Genomic DNA, 16089 nt, shown 5'->3' with positions numbered 1-16089 from the left:
GTCAGAGTGCGATGTAGCACCGATGAAGAATACACCCTTCCTCCAGTTCTTAAATGCTTCCTTTCCCCCCTCCCCCCACCCCAACTATCATGATCCGAATTCTACCTTACAAGTCTGGATAGAGCAGAGGATGTACGCTGGTGCAGATAGGAGCTGGAGGCACAGGGAACCCAGGGCAGATGATCCCTTCAGGACCAGGGGTGTGAGTGGCGATACTGGAAGGGTAGAGGGAGTTGGAAAGAGGGAACTGATTACAAGGATCTACGAGTGACCTCCTCCCTGGGGGACAACAGAAAAGGGGGTGAAGGGAGATGTCAGACAGTGTAAGATATGACGAAATAATGATTTATAAATTATCAAGGGCTCATGAGGAAGGGGGCAGTGGGGAAGGAAAGGAAAAAAGAGGACCTGATGCCAAGGGCTTAAGTGGAGAGCAAATGCTTTGAAAATGATGAGGGCAAAGAATGTATAGATGTGCTTTACACAATTGATGTATGTATGGATTGTGATAAGAATTGTATGAGCCCCTAATAAAATGTTAAAAAAAAAAAGAAAATTGTACCTTAAATCTAACCAGGTCAACCCCTACTAAAGCAGTTATCAACATTTGCCAGAGGATTTATACAAAATGAAAGCTCATAACTTAATATTCAATGTCAATGATACAATCCAAAATTACTTGTCATATGAAGAATCAAAAATTTTGATAACAGATAATTAGATGGAGAGAAAAGAGCCCCCAAAACTCTTGAAATAAAAAAAAATCAAAAGTCTTAAAAAATAAATAGAAAATATAAAGAAAAAACAAATAGAAGTATTAGTATTCAAAGATGTAACAAGAGAAATTTAAAACTCGTTGGGTACATTCAATAATAATATAGAGTGGAGCCAGTGAACTTGAAGACAGATTAATAGAAATTATCCAATCTGAACAGCAAAGAGGAAGACACATTTTTAAAGTATACAGGGCTATGAAAGAATGTGATAGTTAAGGTTTTAAGTCAACTTGCCTGAGTAAGGACTCGGTGGCTTGTCAGTTAAGATGCCATCACAGTCCATGATGAAATCTAACAATATATTCACCTTCATGGTGACATCTGGTATGAGTAGTGAGTACACTGAAAGGGTCATTGGCCTGTTTCCAATATATGAAGGCACTCAGACAAAAGTTTGCTTGCTTTTTGCTGGGTCTGAATCCTGAATGTGGTTCATCACCTGGCCTCTGGTTCTTTGAACTTGATTCAGCGGCTTGCCTCACATCCTGCCAATTCTAGGAATTGTCAACAGCTTACATCTTACCTGCTGACCTTGGATTCATTCACCTCTGCAGCCAGAAGACCATTGTCTTGGCCTTCCAGTCTCAGATTCATCAGGTCCTGAATAAATCGAATGGAGCCTCTATCCTAACATCTAACCCACAGATTTGGAATTTGCCAGCCTGAGCAACTGCATGAACCACTTCCTTGAGATAAACCTCTATGTGCATATACATAAATAAATTCCACTGGTTTTACATCTCTAGGGGACCTAATCTGAGGCAGAAATGGCAAAATGTATATTATCTTATGTGGCTTTCATTGTATGTAAATGTAATATACAAGAAAGCTACAAAAAATACAAAAGTCTCACAACTATTCTAGATTATAGAAAAGGATGAAAACCGTCTGAATTAATTCTTTAAAGCAAGCATAAATCTGATAACAAAACCAAAAGAAAATTATAGACCAATGTCTCATGAACATAGTGGCAGAATTTCTCCACAAAATAGCCAATAGAATCCAAAAACGTATTAAAATTACATCATAATCAAATGGGATTTATACCAGGCATGCAAGGATGGTTCCACAGAAAAATCAATGTTGTCTATCACATAAACTAAAGGACCACTTTGATGAAGAAAATTATCTAACAAAATCTCGCACCCATATCTGGTAAAAACTAACAAAACAGGAATAAAAGGGAAATTCCTCAACATAATTAAGAATATATATGCAAAACCAATTGTCAGTATTAGTCTCAATAGAGAGAATAAAAGCATTTCCTCTGCAAAGGGGAACTAGACAAGGATACCCTTTATCACCAATCCTATTCAATTTTGTACTACAAATCTTAGCTAGAGAAATAACACAAGAAAATAAAATAAAAGGCATCCAATTAGGTAAAGTAATTTTTTCCCTATTTGGTCCTATCCTATACATAGAAAATCCCAAACTCGGCAAGAAAGTTGCTGAAAATAATTTAAAGATTCAATAAAGTTAAAAGTCCAAGATCACCATACCAAAAAAATTAAAGGACGAAAGGGCATCAGGAAAGTAATGCCATTTCCATGTCACCATGGTTACACATTGGGCTCCTAATCACATGCCAGCAGTTCAAAACCACCCGCGGCTTCTTGGGAGAAACACTGGCTTTCTACTCCTGTAAAGTTATAGCCTCCGAAACCCACAGAAGTAATTCTACCCTCTTCTATAGAGTTGCTATAAGTTGGCACCTACTCAATGGCAGTGAGTTTTGAGCCTAAAGATGAAATACTACAAAATATTACTACAAGAAACCAAAGAAGACCATGAAATGAATGTTCCATACTCATGAATAGAGGATTTCAGAGTATGAAAATGTCCCCACTCCCCCACTATCATGACCCCAATTCTACCTTACAAATCCGACTAGACCAGAGGATGTACACTGGTACAGATAGGAACTGGAAACACAGGGAATCCAGGACAGATGAACCCATCATGACCAGTGGGGAGAGTGGCAATACTGGGAGTATGGAGGGTGGGTGGGTTGGGAAGGGGGAATCGATTACAAGGATCCACATATAACCTCCTCCCTGGGGGATGGACAACAGAAAAGTAGGTGAAGGGAAATGTCAGACTGTGTTAGATATGACAAAATAATAATAATTTATAAATTATCAAGGGTTCATGAGAGAGAGGGGAGTGGGGAGAGAGGAGGAAAATGAGGAGCTGATGTCAGGGGCTAAGTGGAGAGCAAATGTTTTAAGGATGATGAGGGCAACTAATGTACAATGTGCTTTACACAATTGATGTTTGTATGGATTGTGGTAAGAGTTGTATGAGCCCCCAATAAAATGATTTTTTTTAAATGTCAATAGTTCCCAAAGCAATCTCCATATATAATGCAATCCTGGTACTGAGCACCAGATGGGAAAACTAATCACCAGCTATATATGGAAAGAAAAGAGACCCCATAAAAGAAAAGCACTACTGAAGAAAAAAATAAAATAGGAGGCCTCACACTGTGAGTCGAAACTCTCTACACAGTGATGACAGTCAAAACGGTTTGGTACTGGTAGAGAACAGACACAGCAGCCACTGGACAGAACTGAGAACCCAGAAGTAAATCTGTCCACCAATGGACAGATGATCTTTCACTGCTGGCCCAAACTTATCAAATAGGGAAGGGATAGTCTCTCTGATAAGTGGTGCTGGAAAAATGACTTATTCCGGAGGTAAAAAAAAAATGAAGCAGAACCGCTATCTCACACTATGTATAAAAACAAACTCAAGATTGATCAGATACCTAAATATAAAACCTAAAACTATAAACATTATCAAATAAAGAATAAGGAAAATTTTAGGGTATCTAATACATTGCGTAAATGTTAGCGATACTCAAAAAGCATGTGGAACAATTGAAATAAAAGATCATGAAAATTTCTGAAAAACTTTATAAAGAATCCTCAAAAATTATCAAACATAACTGAAACATATATAACAGAAAATAAAATAGATCATATGCATAAGTGCCTAATTTTTAGAGGATCTCAGGCAAAGAGATTTTACTGAAAGAATAAAAAGAACACAGAGACTTAAAAAAATGTTTTTAGGCAATGACACATTATGCAAAAATTTATAGAGAACAACACCTCAACAAGAAAAAGGCATATAATGCAATTTAAAAATGGGTAAGAATATGACAAAACAATAATTTATAAATTATCAAGTGTTCATGAGGAAGACAGGAGGGCGAAAAAATGAGGCACTGATGCCAAGAGCTTAAGTGGAGAGCAAATGTTTTGAGAATGATGAGGGTAACAAATGTACAAATGTGCTTTACACAATTGATATATGCATGGATTGTGATAAGAGTTGTATGAGTCTCCAACAAAATGATTTTTTAAAAATGGGTGGAAGACATGAATAGACACTTCAACAAAAAACACATTCATGTAGCCAACAAACACATGAACTCTTCACTGTCATTCACCATTCAAGAGATGCACAATTTAAAAAATTAGATTAGATCTCACCCCAACATTAATAGTAATATTTTTTTAAAAAACAGAAAACAAATGCTGGTGAGAGTGGCAGTTCTAGAACTTCCTACACAACTGGTGGTATTATGAAGTAGTGCAGCCAGTGTAGACAGCAGTATGGGAAAGAGGGACCAGACTTCAACCTGGTGCTCTAAGATGTAAATGACATGCTGGCATGGAGTAGGAACCAGGAGAGAGGTCTGAGGGGCCAGCCCCAATCCCAACTATATGGACAGCCTCCCCTCCCCCCAGAAGAATTTACTTCAGAGGACATCACTGAAGCTGCAGCTCAGGGAGAGGGAGGACATGTTTGATCAGAACACACAGGAGCAAATGAAGGAGGAGGAAGAGAGAGTGGAGCACATCCTGGCCCACCAAGCCTGGAGAACGATATTCCTGCTCAGAGCAGTCAAAGCACAGGGAGGACAATATGGCCAGCCCCACAAGATATAACATCAGTCACTGACCCATAGCCCTACAGGGAACAACACTGGAGACACAGTGTGGGAACTGCACCCAATCTGGCCCCACCACACCAAGACAAAACACTAAGAGCATGTAACAGAACAGCAAAGGGAGCAGAGCAAGGCAGTCCCGAGGGAATACCAAAAATAGATTTTGGATTATGTATGGATTGTGATAAGAATTGTATGAGGCCCCAATAAAATGATTTTTTAAAAAGGAAAAACAAAACATGGAAACATTAAAACAAATAAAAAAGACTTTGGGGCCAGGGCATGGCACTCCACCAGACTCAACGAGAAAGCACTCCTAAAGGTCAACAAACAGACCCTGACCTATTTACAGGCTTCTCTCTTTTTTGGCATTGGTTTTTTGTTGTTGTTTTGTTTTGCTCTGTCTTGCTTTTGTGCATATTGTCTCTGCAGGTCCATCTAGATAAGAAAGGTTGGCTAAACAATCTGGAGGAGAAAACAATGTGACCGATGGTTCTGGGGGACATGGGAGAGGGGGAGGTGGGGGAAAGTAAGTGGTGTTAACAAACCAGGGACAAGGGAACAACCAGCGATCCAAAATCAGTGGCGAGGAGGGTGTAAGAAGCCTGGTAGGGCTTGATCAAGGGCAATGTAACCGAGAGGAATTACTGAAACCCAAATGAAGGCTGAGCATGATAGTGGGGCAAGAAGAAAGTAAAATGAAATAGAGCAAAGAACTAGGAGGCAAAGGGTATTTATAGAAGTCTAAATATAGGCATGTACATATGTAAATATATTTATATATGGCAATGGGGAAATAGATCTATGTGCATATATTTATAGGTTTAGTATTAAAGTATCTCAATGCAAGAACATTTTGTTTTACTAAACTGGCATTCCATGATGCTTACCTTCCTGACATGATCATGGAAGACAAAGCAGATGCATAAGCACATGTGGTGAAGAAAGTTGATGGTGCCCAGCTATCAAAAGATATAGCGTCTGAGGTCTTAAAGGCCTGAAGATAAACAAGTGGCCATCTATAGCGCAGAAGCAACAAAGCCCACATGGAAGAAGCACACCAGCCTGTGTGATTACAACATGCCAATGGGATCAGATATCAGGCATCAAAGAACAAAAAATCCTATCATTGTGAATGAGGGGGAGTATGGAGTGGGGACCCAAAGTCCATCTTTGGGCAACTGGACATCCCCTTACAGAAGGGTTGCGGGGAGGAGATAAGCCAGTCGATGCAGTCTAACAACGATGAAACATACAACTGTCCTCTAGTTCATAAATGCTCTCCCCTCCCCCCATCATGATCCCAATTCTACCTTACAAATCCGGCTAGACCAGAGGATGTACACTGGTACAGATAGGAACTGGAAACATAGGGAATCCAGGATAGTTGCACTCCTCAGGACCAGTGGTAAGTGGTGATACTGGGAGGTAGAAACAAGGTAGGGTAGAAAGAGGGAACCGATGAAAAGGATCTGTATGTAACCCGCCATCTGGGGGACGGAAAACAGAAGTGGGTGAAGGGAGACGTTGGACAGTGTAAGACAACAAAATAATAGGAATTTATGAATTATCAAGGGTTCATGGGGGACGGCGGGGAAGGAGGGGTAAAAAGAGGAGCTCATACCAAGGGCTCAAGTAGAAAGCAAATGTTTTGAGAATGATGAGAGCAACAAATGTACAAATGTGTTTGACACGTTGGATGGGTGGATGGATTTTGATGAGAGTTTCATGAGCCCTAATAAAATGATTGAAAACAAAAAGTTCTAACTTAAAATACAATTTGATCCAATAACTCCCACTATGAGGTATACTTTTATATCTTACAGAAATAAGAGCAGTAAAGAGAGAAATTTATGCACACCCATATCCACTGCTGAACTATTTACAATGACAAAAAAAATGGATGCAATCAAAATGTCCATCAACAAAAGAATGACCAAAACTATGGTACATATTACTATTGCAATATAAAAGAATAAAGATGAATCTGCAAAGCACCTCATAATATGCATGAACCTGGAGAACATGAGAGTGAAATACTCATTAAATCGAATAGACCTCAAAAGGGAAATTACTATATGAGACTGCTATTATAAAAAGTCCAAGATTTTCACACAGAACCAAGGGAAGGGAGAATTAATCATGACACAGAGGAGTAGATACATACTAGCTTGAATGAAAATATTAAAAATAAAAGTTCAAGCAGTTAAATGGGGGGACTATACTTAAATCTAAACATATCAATAATATGTTAAATGAAAATGGATTCAAAATTCCTATTAAATCAAAGAGGTTATTGGCATAAAAAATTTAAGAACATGATATACTTACATATTTTACTTAAGAAACTCAATTCAAATATAATGACACCTAAGTTAAAAGTGGGTAGTAGGTTACAAATTGACCTGCTGATGAGCCATAAGGTCAGTGGTTGGAATCCACCAGTGGGTCCACTGGAGCAGATGAGGCTCTTTACTTCTTGAAAGATTTAAAATACTGAAATCCAAAAGGGGAGTTCTTCCCTACCGTAGAAGGTCAGAATTGACTATGGCAATGAGTTTTAAGGGAAGAGACAAAAAAAATTAAAACATTTAACTTCTATTCCAAAGAAGCCTGCAATCACTAATTAAAATGAAGTAGTTTTTAGAGCAAAGAAAATTATCAGGGGGAAAAAAGAACATCAATTGTATAATGATTAAAAGATATATTTACCAAGTAGATCCTATATGTGCATGCATATAGAACCTAGAAACAGTACTTCATAATACACCATTATGGATTGAATTGTGTTCCCCACAAAATATGTGCTATATATCCTAACCATTATACCTGTAGATGTAACCCCATTGGGAATGCACTTTTCTTTCTTATGTTAATGAGACCATATCAGGATAGGATGGGCTTTAAACTAATTACTTTTGTGATTAAAAAGCAGATTAGAAATAGAACAAACCACCAATTGAATTTAATTGGCTTTTATAAATGGTCTTCTCAAACAATTCAAATGCATATGAACAAATGCCATGACAGGCAATATTCTGGGTCATAAAATAAACCATAACAAATTTACAAAACAAAGCAGAAAACATATATGCTTTGACCATAATGGGTATAAACTAGACATCAATAACCAAAAGATAGAAAAATCTTCCACATGAAAATGTAAAAAACATACAGCTCATCCATAAATCAAGAGGCAGTCTCAAGGGAAATTAGAGGTTAAAAATACAATGTTTCAAAATGGGTAGAATGCAGCTATATCAGTGCTGAGTGATTTCTACTATACCCTTAAATGCTTGTGTTACAAAAGAAAAAAAGAAATATATTAAATCAATTGTTGAAAGCAAACTAAATCAGAACAGGAAAAGAAAATCAAAGTAGAGGAAAGGAAATGATAAAGGTAAACTCATAAGTAAATGAAATGGAAAATAGAAAAATAAGAGACATCATTGAGATCAAAAGCCTGGTTGACTGCTACGGTGATATATGCACAGCACAGTTTCACTTAATTGAAAACATGAAGCATGTTGAAATGACAAACGTTTTTGTTACACAAACACCCAACTGTCATCCAGCTGATTCTGACTCACAGCAACCCTAGACAAGGCACCCAGCGCTTTAAATCTTTATAGAAGCACAAAGTCACATCGTTTCCCTTGGAGTGACTGGTAGGCTTGAACCACCAACCTTGCAGTCCAAGGTTACTTGACAGGGTTCCTTTTGTTACATGTATATTTACAAACCCTACATACACAACTAAGGTCAGTAAACTGAATAACCACCTCAGAGAGGAATGAAACTCTCAGAACAATCAACCATGAGACCAAAAAGCTAGCCTCAAAAGCAAAAACAATCATGCCATCGAATCAAAAAAGGCAGCATTTGCCCTAAAACAAATGTCAGAACAGGACAGAAAGAACAGTAAAAACGGGAAATAGGGAAGAAGGGGAAGAGTGCTGCTACACTGAGGGAATCACTACGAATGTCACAAAAACAAATGCATATCAATTGTTGAATGGAAAATTTGCTTTGAAAACTTTCACATCAACAACAACCACCACAAAAATTATTTTAACCAACTTACCCGTGATGGATAACACTGATAAAACTAGTCAGTGGCAAAAAATACATAAAAAGATAAAAACTATAGGGTAGAAAGGGGGGACTGATTACAGGAATCTGCGTATAGCCTCCTCCGTGGGGGAGGGACAGCAGAGAAGAGGGCGGGGGGAGACGTCAGAAAGTGTAATATATGACAAAATAATAATATATGAATGATGAAGGGTTCAGGAGGGAGGAGGGAGGTGGGGAGGGAGGGGGAATATGAGCAGCAGATATTAAGGGCTCAAGTAGAAGGCAAATGTTTTGAGAATGATGATGGCACAACAAATGTACATATGTGCTTGACACAATGGATGTATGTAAGGATTGTGATAAGAATTGTACAAGCCCCCAATAAAATGTTGTGTTTTTTAAAAAGTAAAGATGATCTATGTCAAAAATGAAAGAGGATCTTAACTGAGTAAATATGCAAAAAATTCTATACATGTGCATGTGTCAATATAGTTGAGATGGACTAATACCTTGAAAATTACACTTCCACAAAATATAACACTATCTGAATACTCAAGATTGTTAATGACATTACAATTGTAATTTAAATTTTAAAAATTAAAATACCTTCTGTAAAAGAAATTTCTAGATTCAGGAGATGACTAACTTTACTAGTGAATTCTACCAAATATTTAGAGGAAAAAAATATCATATAAACTCTATTATAAGCCAACCCGACTATCAGCTGAGGCACCGAATTTTATCCCAAAAACTGCATTAAAAATATGGTGAAAAACTCAGCTTATACATGAGTATATATGTTACACCTATTCTACATAATCTTGACTAGAAAATAGGGGAAAAAAGACTTCCTGATGCATTTTCAGAGCCTACCATTAATTAAAACAGAATATTAAAAAATCCTATAGACTAGTATCCTCCATGAAAGCAACATTGTCAACAGAATATTAAAGAATTTAATTCAGAAATGTATAAAATAATATACCATGATTAATTGGGGATCTATTTTAGAAATGCAAGGTTCTTTGAATATTCAAAAATCAATGTAATACATATTAATAGTTTAAAAATGAAAAATTAGGTGATCAGATCAACGAATGCAAAAAAGCATTCAAAGAAATTTAACATCCATTCCTGATTTTGAAAAATCTGTCAAAAAAACTAAGAAGTGAAGGGAACTTCTGCAACCTATACAAGAATCTTTAAAATAGAGGGAAAAAAATAAACTATAGCTATCAGATGGATCTTGACTGAGGGCAGAAAATGCTACAAAGATGCTTATATTTCATTGACTATGCACTTAACTATGTGGAACATAACAAATTATGGATAACATTGCAAAAAATTCCCATTCCAGAACACTTAACTGTGCCCATGTGGAACCGTGCATAGGTGGAGGCAGTCCGTTCAAAATCAGAAAAGGCGTGTGTCAGGTGTGTCTTTCCACCACATCTATTCCATTTGCATGCCAACCAAACAATCTGAGGAACTGAACTACATGAAGAATGCAGCACTGTGATCAGAGAACGGCTCTTTAACAGCCTGTGGGCTGCACATGACACAACCTTGCTCGCTGAAAGCAAGGAGGACTTGAAAGCTGATGAAGATCAAGGATTGCACCCTTCAGTATTGATTACTACTCAATCTGTAAAGAAGACTAAAATACAACAACAAGACCAAAATTAAAAACCTTTGCCCTTTAAATGTCACTGTTAAGACAATAAAAAGGCAAAATATTTGCATATCAATTATATCCAAAATATATGAAAATACCCAAAACCCAACATCAAGAAAACAAACAACCCCGCTGGGCAGTGTAAGATAAGATAATAATTTATAAACTATTAAGGACTCATGGGGGAAGGGGGAGCAGGAAAAAAAAGGAAAATGAGCTGATTCCAGGAACCCAAGTAGAAGGTGAATTTTGAGAATGATGAGGGCAACGAATGTATATGGGTGCTTTACTCAATTGATGTATGTATGGATTGTGATAAGAGTTATATGAGCACCAATAAAATGATTTATTAAATTAAAAGTAAAGAAAACAAACAACCCAATTAAAATGAGCAAAAGACTGGAACATATATTTCAATAAAGGGATACCATAAAACAAATGCTACTATCAAGTCATTTCTAACTCAGCGACCCTATAGGACAGGGTAAAACTGTACCTGTGGGTTTCTGAGACTGTAACTCTTTTCGGTAGTAGACAATCTCATCTTTCTCCTATGGAGCAGCTAATAGTTTCAAACTACTGAATTTAGCAGCCCAACATAGTACCCATCATACCACCAGGACTCCTTTCAATAAGATCTATAGATGCAACATATGCACATGAAGCAATACTCAATATCATCAGCCATTAGGGAAATGCAATTAAAAGCCATCATGATGAGATACCTCTGAAAGGCTGTTAGGATGTCTGTAACAAATACTAATAATACCAAGTACTTTTGAGAATACAGAATGATATAGCCATTCTGGAAGTAGTGTACTGTTGTTTTCTTATAGTGTTAAATATGTTTACTGTATGAGCCAGTAATCCCATGCCTAAGTATTTACCCTAGAGAAATAAAAATACATGTTTACACAAAACCTGCACATGCTTTTAGTAGCTTTATTTATAGTCACCAAAAACTGGAGAGAGAAATAAATATTCTTTAGATAGGTTAATGGATAAATAAACTGGTATACATATAGTGGAATCCATGTACTAGGTTATCCATTAACCCATTGAAGGTACAACCCATTGTTACACAACATGATTAGGATGAACTCAATGGCATTATAGTAACTGACAGAAGAAGGTCACAAAGAATATACAGTATGATTCCAATTATACGACATTCTCAAAGTCAAAACTGTAGGTCTGGAGATGCAGTGGTTGCTAGGTGCAAAAGGGTAATGAAGGGGTAACACTGAAGGATAGCATGAGGGAATTTTATGGCGAGCTGAAACTGTATTCTAATTATGGTGGTAATTATGAATCCAGTCAGGTGCCTACCAGTGGTCCCACCCCTGGTACAGAACCAGACAGCACTTTGTTATACCTTTGTCCTCATAATTCAGAGCCAACTCGATGGCAGCTACCAACAACGCACGTTAGAATCATAGACAATTCATAGATCCATAAACTAAAACAAAGTCCATTTTAATGTGTCATCATTTAAATTAAAATATCCATATATCTCATAACATGATGACATAAAATTTCATTGTCTCAAAAAGTTCCTAATAATAAAAAGGTGCATAATACTAAGTAGTTAACTAAATAGAGGAATGCTCTGATTATGTTACTGATCTTTTTCTGAATTTTTAATATTTTCTGTACTTCTATATATTTTTAAAGATTGGAAAATAAAGTTTATTAAATAAACTTTTACCATTCAATTTTAGAATATCTAGAAATGCAAAGCATTATATTTTGGTTCTGAATTTTTAAATTTTTTCTGTACTTCAGTATATTTTTAAAGTAGGAAAATAAAGTTTATTTAATAAACTTTTACCATTCCATTTTAGAATTTATATTTTGGTTCCAAATTTGTTACATAAATCTGTGCATGAGCATTTGTAAAATATTGTTTTGGTACATTAAAATTGAAGTTAACTAATTTTCAAAATGTCCTGTAAAATATTTAATGGTGCTTTCCAACATGATCACTGAAGACAGACATGTGCATAAGCAAACAGGTGAAGAAAGCTGATGGTGCCTGGCTATCAAAAGATACAGCATCTGGGGTCTTAAAGGCTTGAAGGCAAACAAGCGGCCATCTAGCTCAGAAGCAACAAAGCCCAGATAAGAAGCACACAGCCTAAGTGAATACAAGGTGTTGAATGGACCAGGTAGCAGGTACCAAGGAACAAAAATCTTCATTGTGTGATCACCTTCCTCACATAAACGCTGAATACGAATGTGTGCATAAGCAAGTGTGGTGAAGAAGGCTGATGGTGCCTGGCTATTGAGAGAGATAGCGTCCAGGGACTTAAAGGCTTGAAAGTAAACAAGCGGCCATCTATCCTAGAAGCAACAAAGCCCACATGGAAGCAGCACACCAACATTTGTGATCATGAAGGGCCGAGGGGACCAGGTTTCAAGCACCAAAGGCGGGGTTGGGGTGGGGAAGATCATATTGTGAATGAGGGGAATACGTAATGGGGACCCAATGCCCATCTGTAGACAGCTGGACATCCCTCTCAGAGGGGTAGAGGGGAGGAGATGAGTCACTCAGGGTTCAGTGTAGCAACAATGAAACTCAAAACCTTCCTCTAGTTTTTGAACGCTTCCTCCCCCCAATTATCATGATCCCAATTCTGCCGTGCGGACCTGGTTAGAGCAGAGGATGTACAGCGGTGCAGTAGAGATCTGGAAACACAGGGAATCTAGGACAGATAAACCCCTCAGGACCAGCGGTGAGAGTGGCAACACCAGGAGGGAAGGGGGTGTAGAAAGGTAGAACTGATCTTGGGGATCTGCATGTAACCTCCTCTCTGGGGGATGGGCAACAGGAAGGTGGGTAAGGGGAGACGCCGGGCAGTGTAAGATAAAATAATTTGTAAATTATGAAGGGGTCACGAGGGAGGGGGGAGCGGGGAAGGAGGGGGAGGGAAAAAAGGAAAACGAGCTGATTTCAGGAACCCAAGTGGAAGGCAAATTTTGAGAATGACGATGGAAATGAATGCATACGGGTGCTTTACTCAATTGATGTATGTATGGATTGTGATAAGAGTTGTTTGAGCCCCAATAAAATGATTTACTAAATTTTAAAAAATATTTAATGGTGAAAGAATTAAAAGCAGACTTCATGGTTTTTTTTAATTAGGATGGTGTTTAAATGACTATGGTGTTGAAAGGTTCCAGGGATTTTTTTTCCGTATGTTTTTAAAGTACTGAAGAGTAGTTTTTCATTATTTTCAAATCTATATTTTAACCCTGTAATTTTCCTCTTTAATACTTTTTCCCGTTAATAAAAAAAACCCAAATCCATGCACTAAAAGACAAGTAACTGACAGAAGGTGTGAACTTGAAAAAGACATCTGTGCTAGATCTTCGATGACTAACACCTGTAGTGCAGAAGGTAAGTGTATACAAGGTGAATGAAGTATTCAAAGTATAAGAGAAAAACCAAGTTATAGATTGCAAGAGTTTCCAGTAAATTAGCAAAAGTAGAAAACCTGAGCATTCCTAGTTGGCATATTTTTAGAGAAGAGCACTCTTGGTTGCTATAACGTAATATACCAAGTTATTTGATTGTAGCAAAGACTAAATTTTAATGAACATATAATTCATTTGGATATCTTGCTAAAATGTTGATTCTGATTCAGGAAGTCTTGGTTACAGCGCACAATTTCAATTTCTGAAAAGCTCTCGTGTGATGCTTACGCTGCTCACTTCTAGTCAGGCGCAGAGGATCAATATAAAATACGGCGTGACTCCTGATTAATTCAGTAAGAAACACAAGGCAGCCATGTAATGTACACTTTAAAAGTGATACTAGAAAAGAAATCATGACAAAGTAATAGAGCAGTCACTTCTAGCTAAGATGGTTAGCTGAGCATGTGTCCTTCAAATATAGAATTTCAAAATTCAGAAGAAATGACTTATGAAATCAGAGACAGAAAGTACAAATAATACACAAACAGCTGTCTGTTAAGAGGCACAAGTAATTAACATTTGGGTGTTTTCATGGTGTCCCTAAAGATATCGACTAAAGAGGAGCCTAGATGGGCCCACTCATTCTTTTGCCCTTTTTATCTAAGAAAGGTACAATTCTTGTTAATTCTTGTTAATTCTTAGAGACTTTGAAATGCAAAATATGGAAGAAAAGGAAACAGAAGCTCCTTGTAGAATTAATAGTTTGTATAAGGTCCAGTGCTGCTTCCTAATCTAGACGGGAGCATGTACATCGGTAAAGGCAAGATATAAAACTCACAGCACATGGAACCCTGTAACAGGAATGGGACTAGAGATACCAAAAGGGTAGGGGAAAAGGGGGGAGTGGTGGGGAAGGAACGGAGCACTGATCACAATGAATGGCACATAACTACACACACCTCAGCCAGGGGGAAGAACACCAGAAATCAGAGGGGAAGGGAGACAGCAGTCAATGTGAGATTTGAAAATAACAGTCTATAATCTATCAGGGCCATGAGGGTTGGGGTAAGGGGAAGAGGGACGGAAGGAAGAAGGGCTGATCCCAAAGGCTCAATGGGAAAGTAAATGTCTAGAAAAGAATGATGGAATATATGTACAAATATGTTGGACACAATTGATACATGGATTCTAACAAGAGTTCTAAGAGCCTCCAATAAAATGATTTAAAAAAATAGTTTGTATAAGGAATTTTAGTCCCAGAGAATGCAAGGAAGGAGACATAATGAGAGCAGTTTCAACATCTGAGAGAAGTAGATGAGAGAAAATTAATTTTTAATAAGTATTACTATAATATATGTAATCTTTATGATATCTGAGAAATGGATTGAAGAACTTGAATTATTTTTAAATTACTTTTGATTCTGGAATTGTTTTATTTAGACAATAATAGTCACTTACTGGACTGGGGAGTTAAAGTTTATAAGCTTTTGAAGTCCAATGATGCTTATGTGTAAGCAATTAGCTGGAGAAAACAAAGGTAAATTATGGGCCAGATTGTGTCTAGCTAGGTTTTGGTGTAAAACCAAATACTACAAGTGTTTTCAATAAATAGTGATTAGACTTTGAAAGTTATGAAGCAAGTGAGTGATATAACCAAGTGTATGATGTGAAAATATTAATTTGGTGACCTCATCCAAGTTGACTAACATGAGAAATGACAGGAGAAAGTAAATACCAAGTTTTTAGAGTAGTTTGGGAATAATCTTAAGTGGAAATACTGATAGTGGGAACAGGCTAAACTTGAGAAAGACTATACTAAAAGATTTAACATGGTATGATTCTATCATCTAAAATTCAGCAGATATTATTGAGTACCTTTAATTTTACATAAACTAAACAGTAGAAATACAGAAGAAGGGCCTATCTGAACATTGGTTTTCATCAGAAACTGTGGTAGAAGAATCATAGACTGCTTTGATGTGTTCTCCACACTACCCCTAATGCTAGCTTTACTCCACCATCTCTACCCTATCTTATTTTCCACTATTGCACAATTTTTACCTGTGTCTACTTTCTCTTCACCTCAAAGCTGACATGAGCTTTTCTACTCAATGCTTCCAATATATTCACTTAAAAATCATTTTATTGGGGGCTCTTACAACTCTTAAACCATTCCATACATTAAT

At 37.1% G+C, this 16089-nt stretch overlaps 1 protein-coding gene across 2 annotated transcripts in view; it reads left to right on the top strand.

The window, feature by feature from the left end:
• WDPCP (WD repeat containing planar cell polarity effector) overlaps positions 1 to 16089 on the top strand; it is a 392539-nt gene that overhangs the window by 359493 nt on the left and 16957 nt on the right. The window contains exon 16 of one of the 2 annotated variants that reach the window (XM_075535188.1): positions 13807 to 13886. The exons of the other annotated variant lie outside the window; for it this stretch is intronic. Within the exon in view, the coding sequence (XP_075391303.1) occupies positions 13807 to 13886 (80 nt within the window). The remainder of the gene's footprint in view (positions 1 to 13806; positions 13887 to 16089) is intronic. 2 annotated transcript variants of the gene reach the window in all.

This window comes from Tenrec ecaudatus, chromosome 17 (assembly GCF_050624435.1).
Source record: "Tenrec ecaudatus isolate mTenEca1 chromosome 17, mTenEca1.hap1, whole genome shotgun sequence".
Classification (NCBI taxonomy): Eukaryota; Metazoa; Chordata; class Mammalia; order Afrosoricida; family Tenrecidae; genus Tenrec; species Tenrec ecaudatus.
Note: the sequence above shows the minus strand (reverse complement) of the source record. Positions and strands in the feature narration are given on the sequence as shown.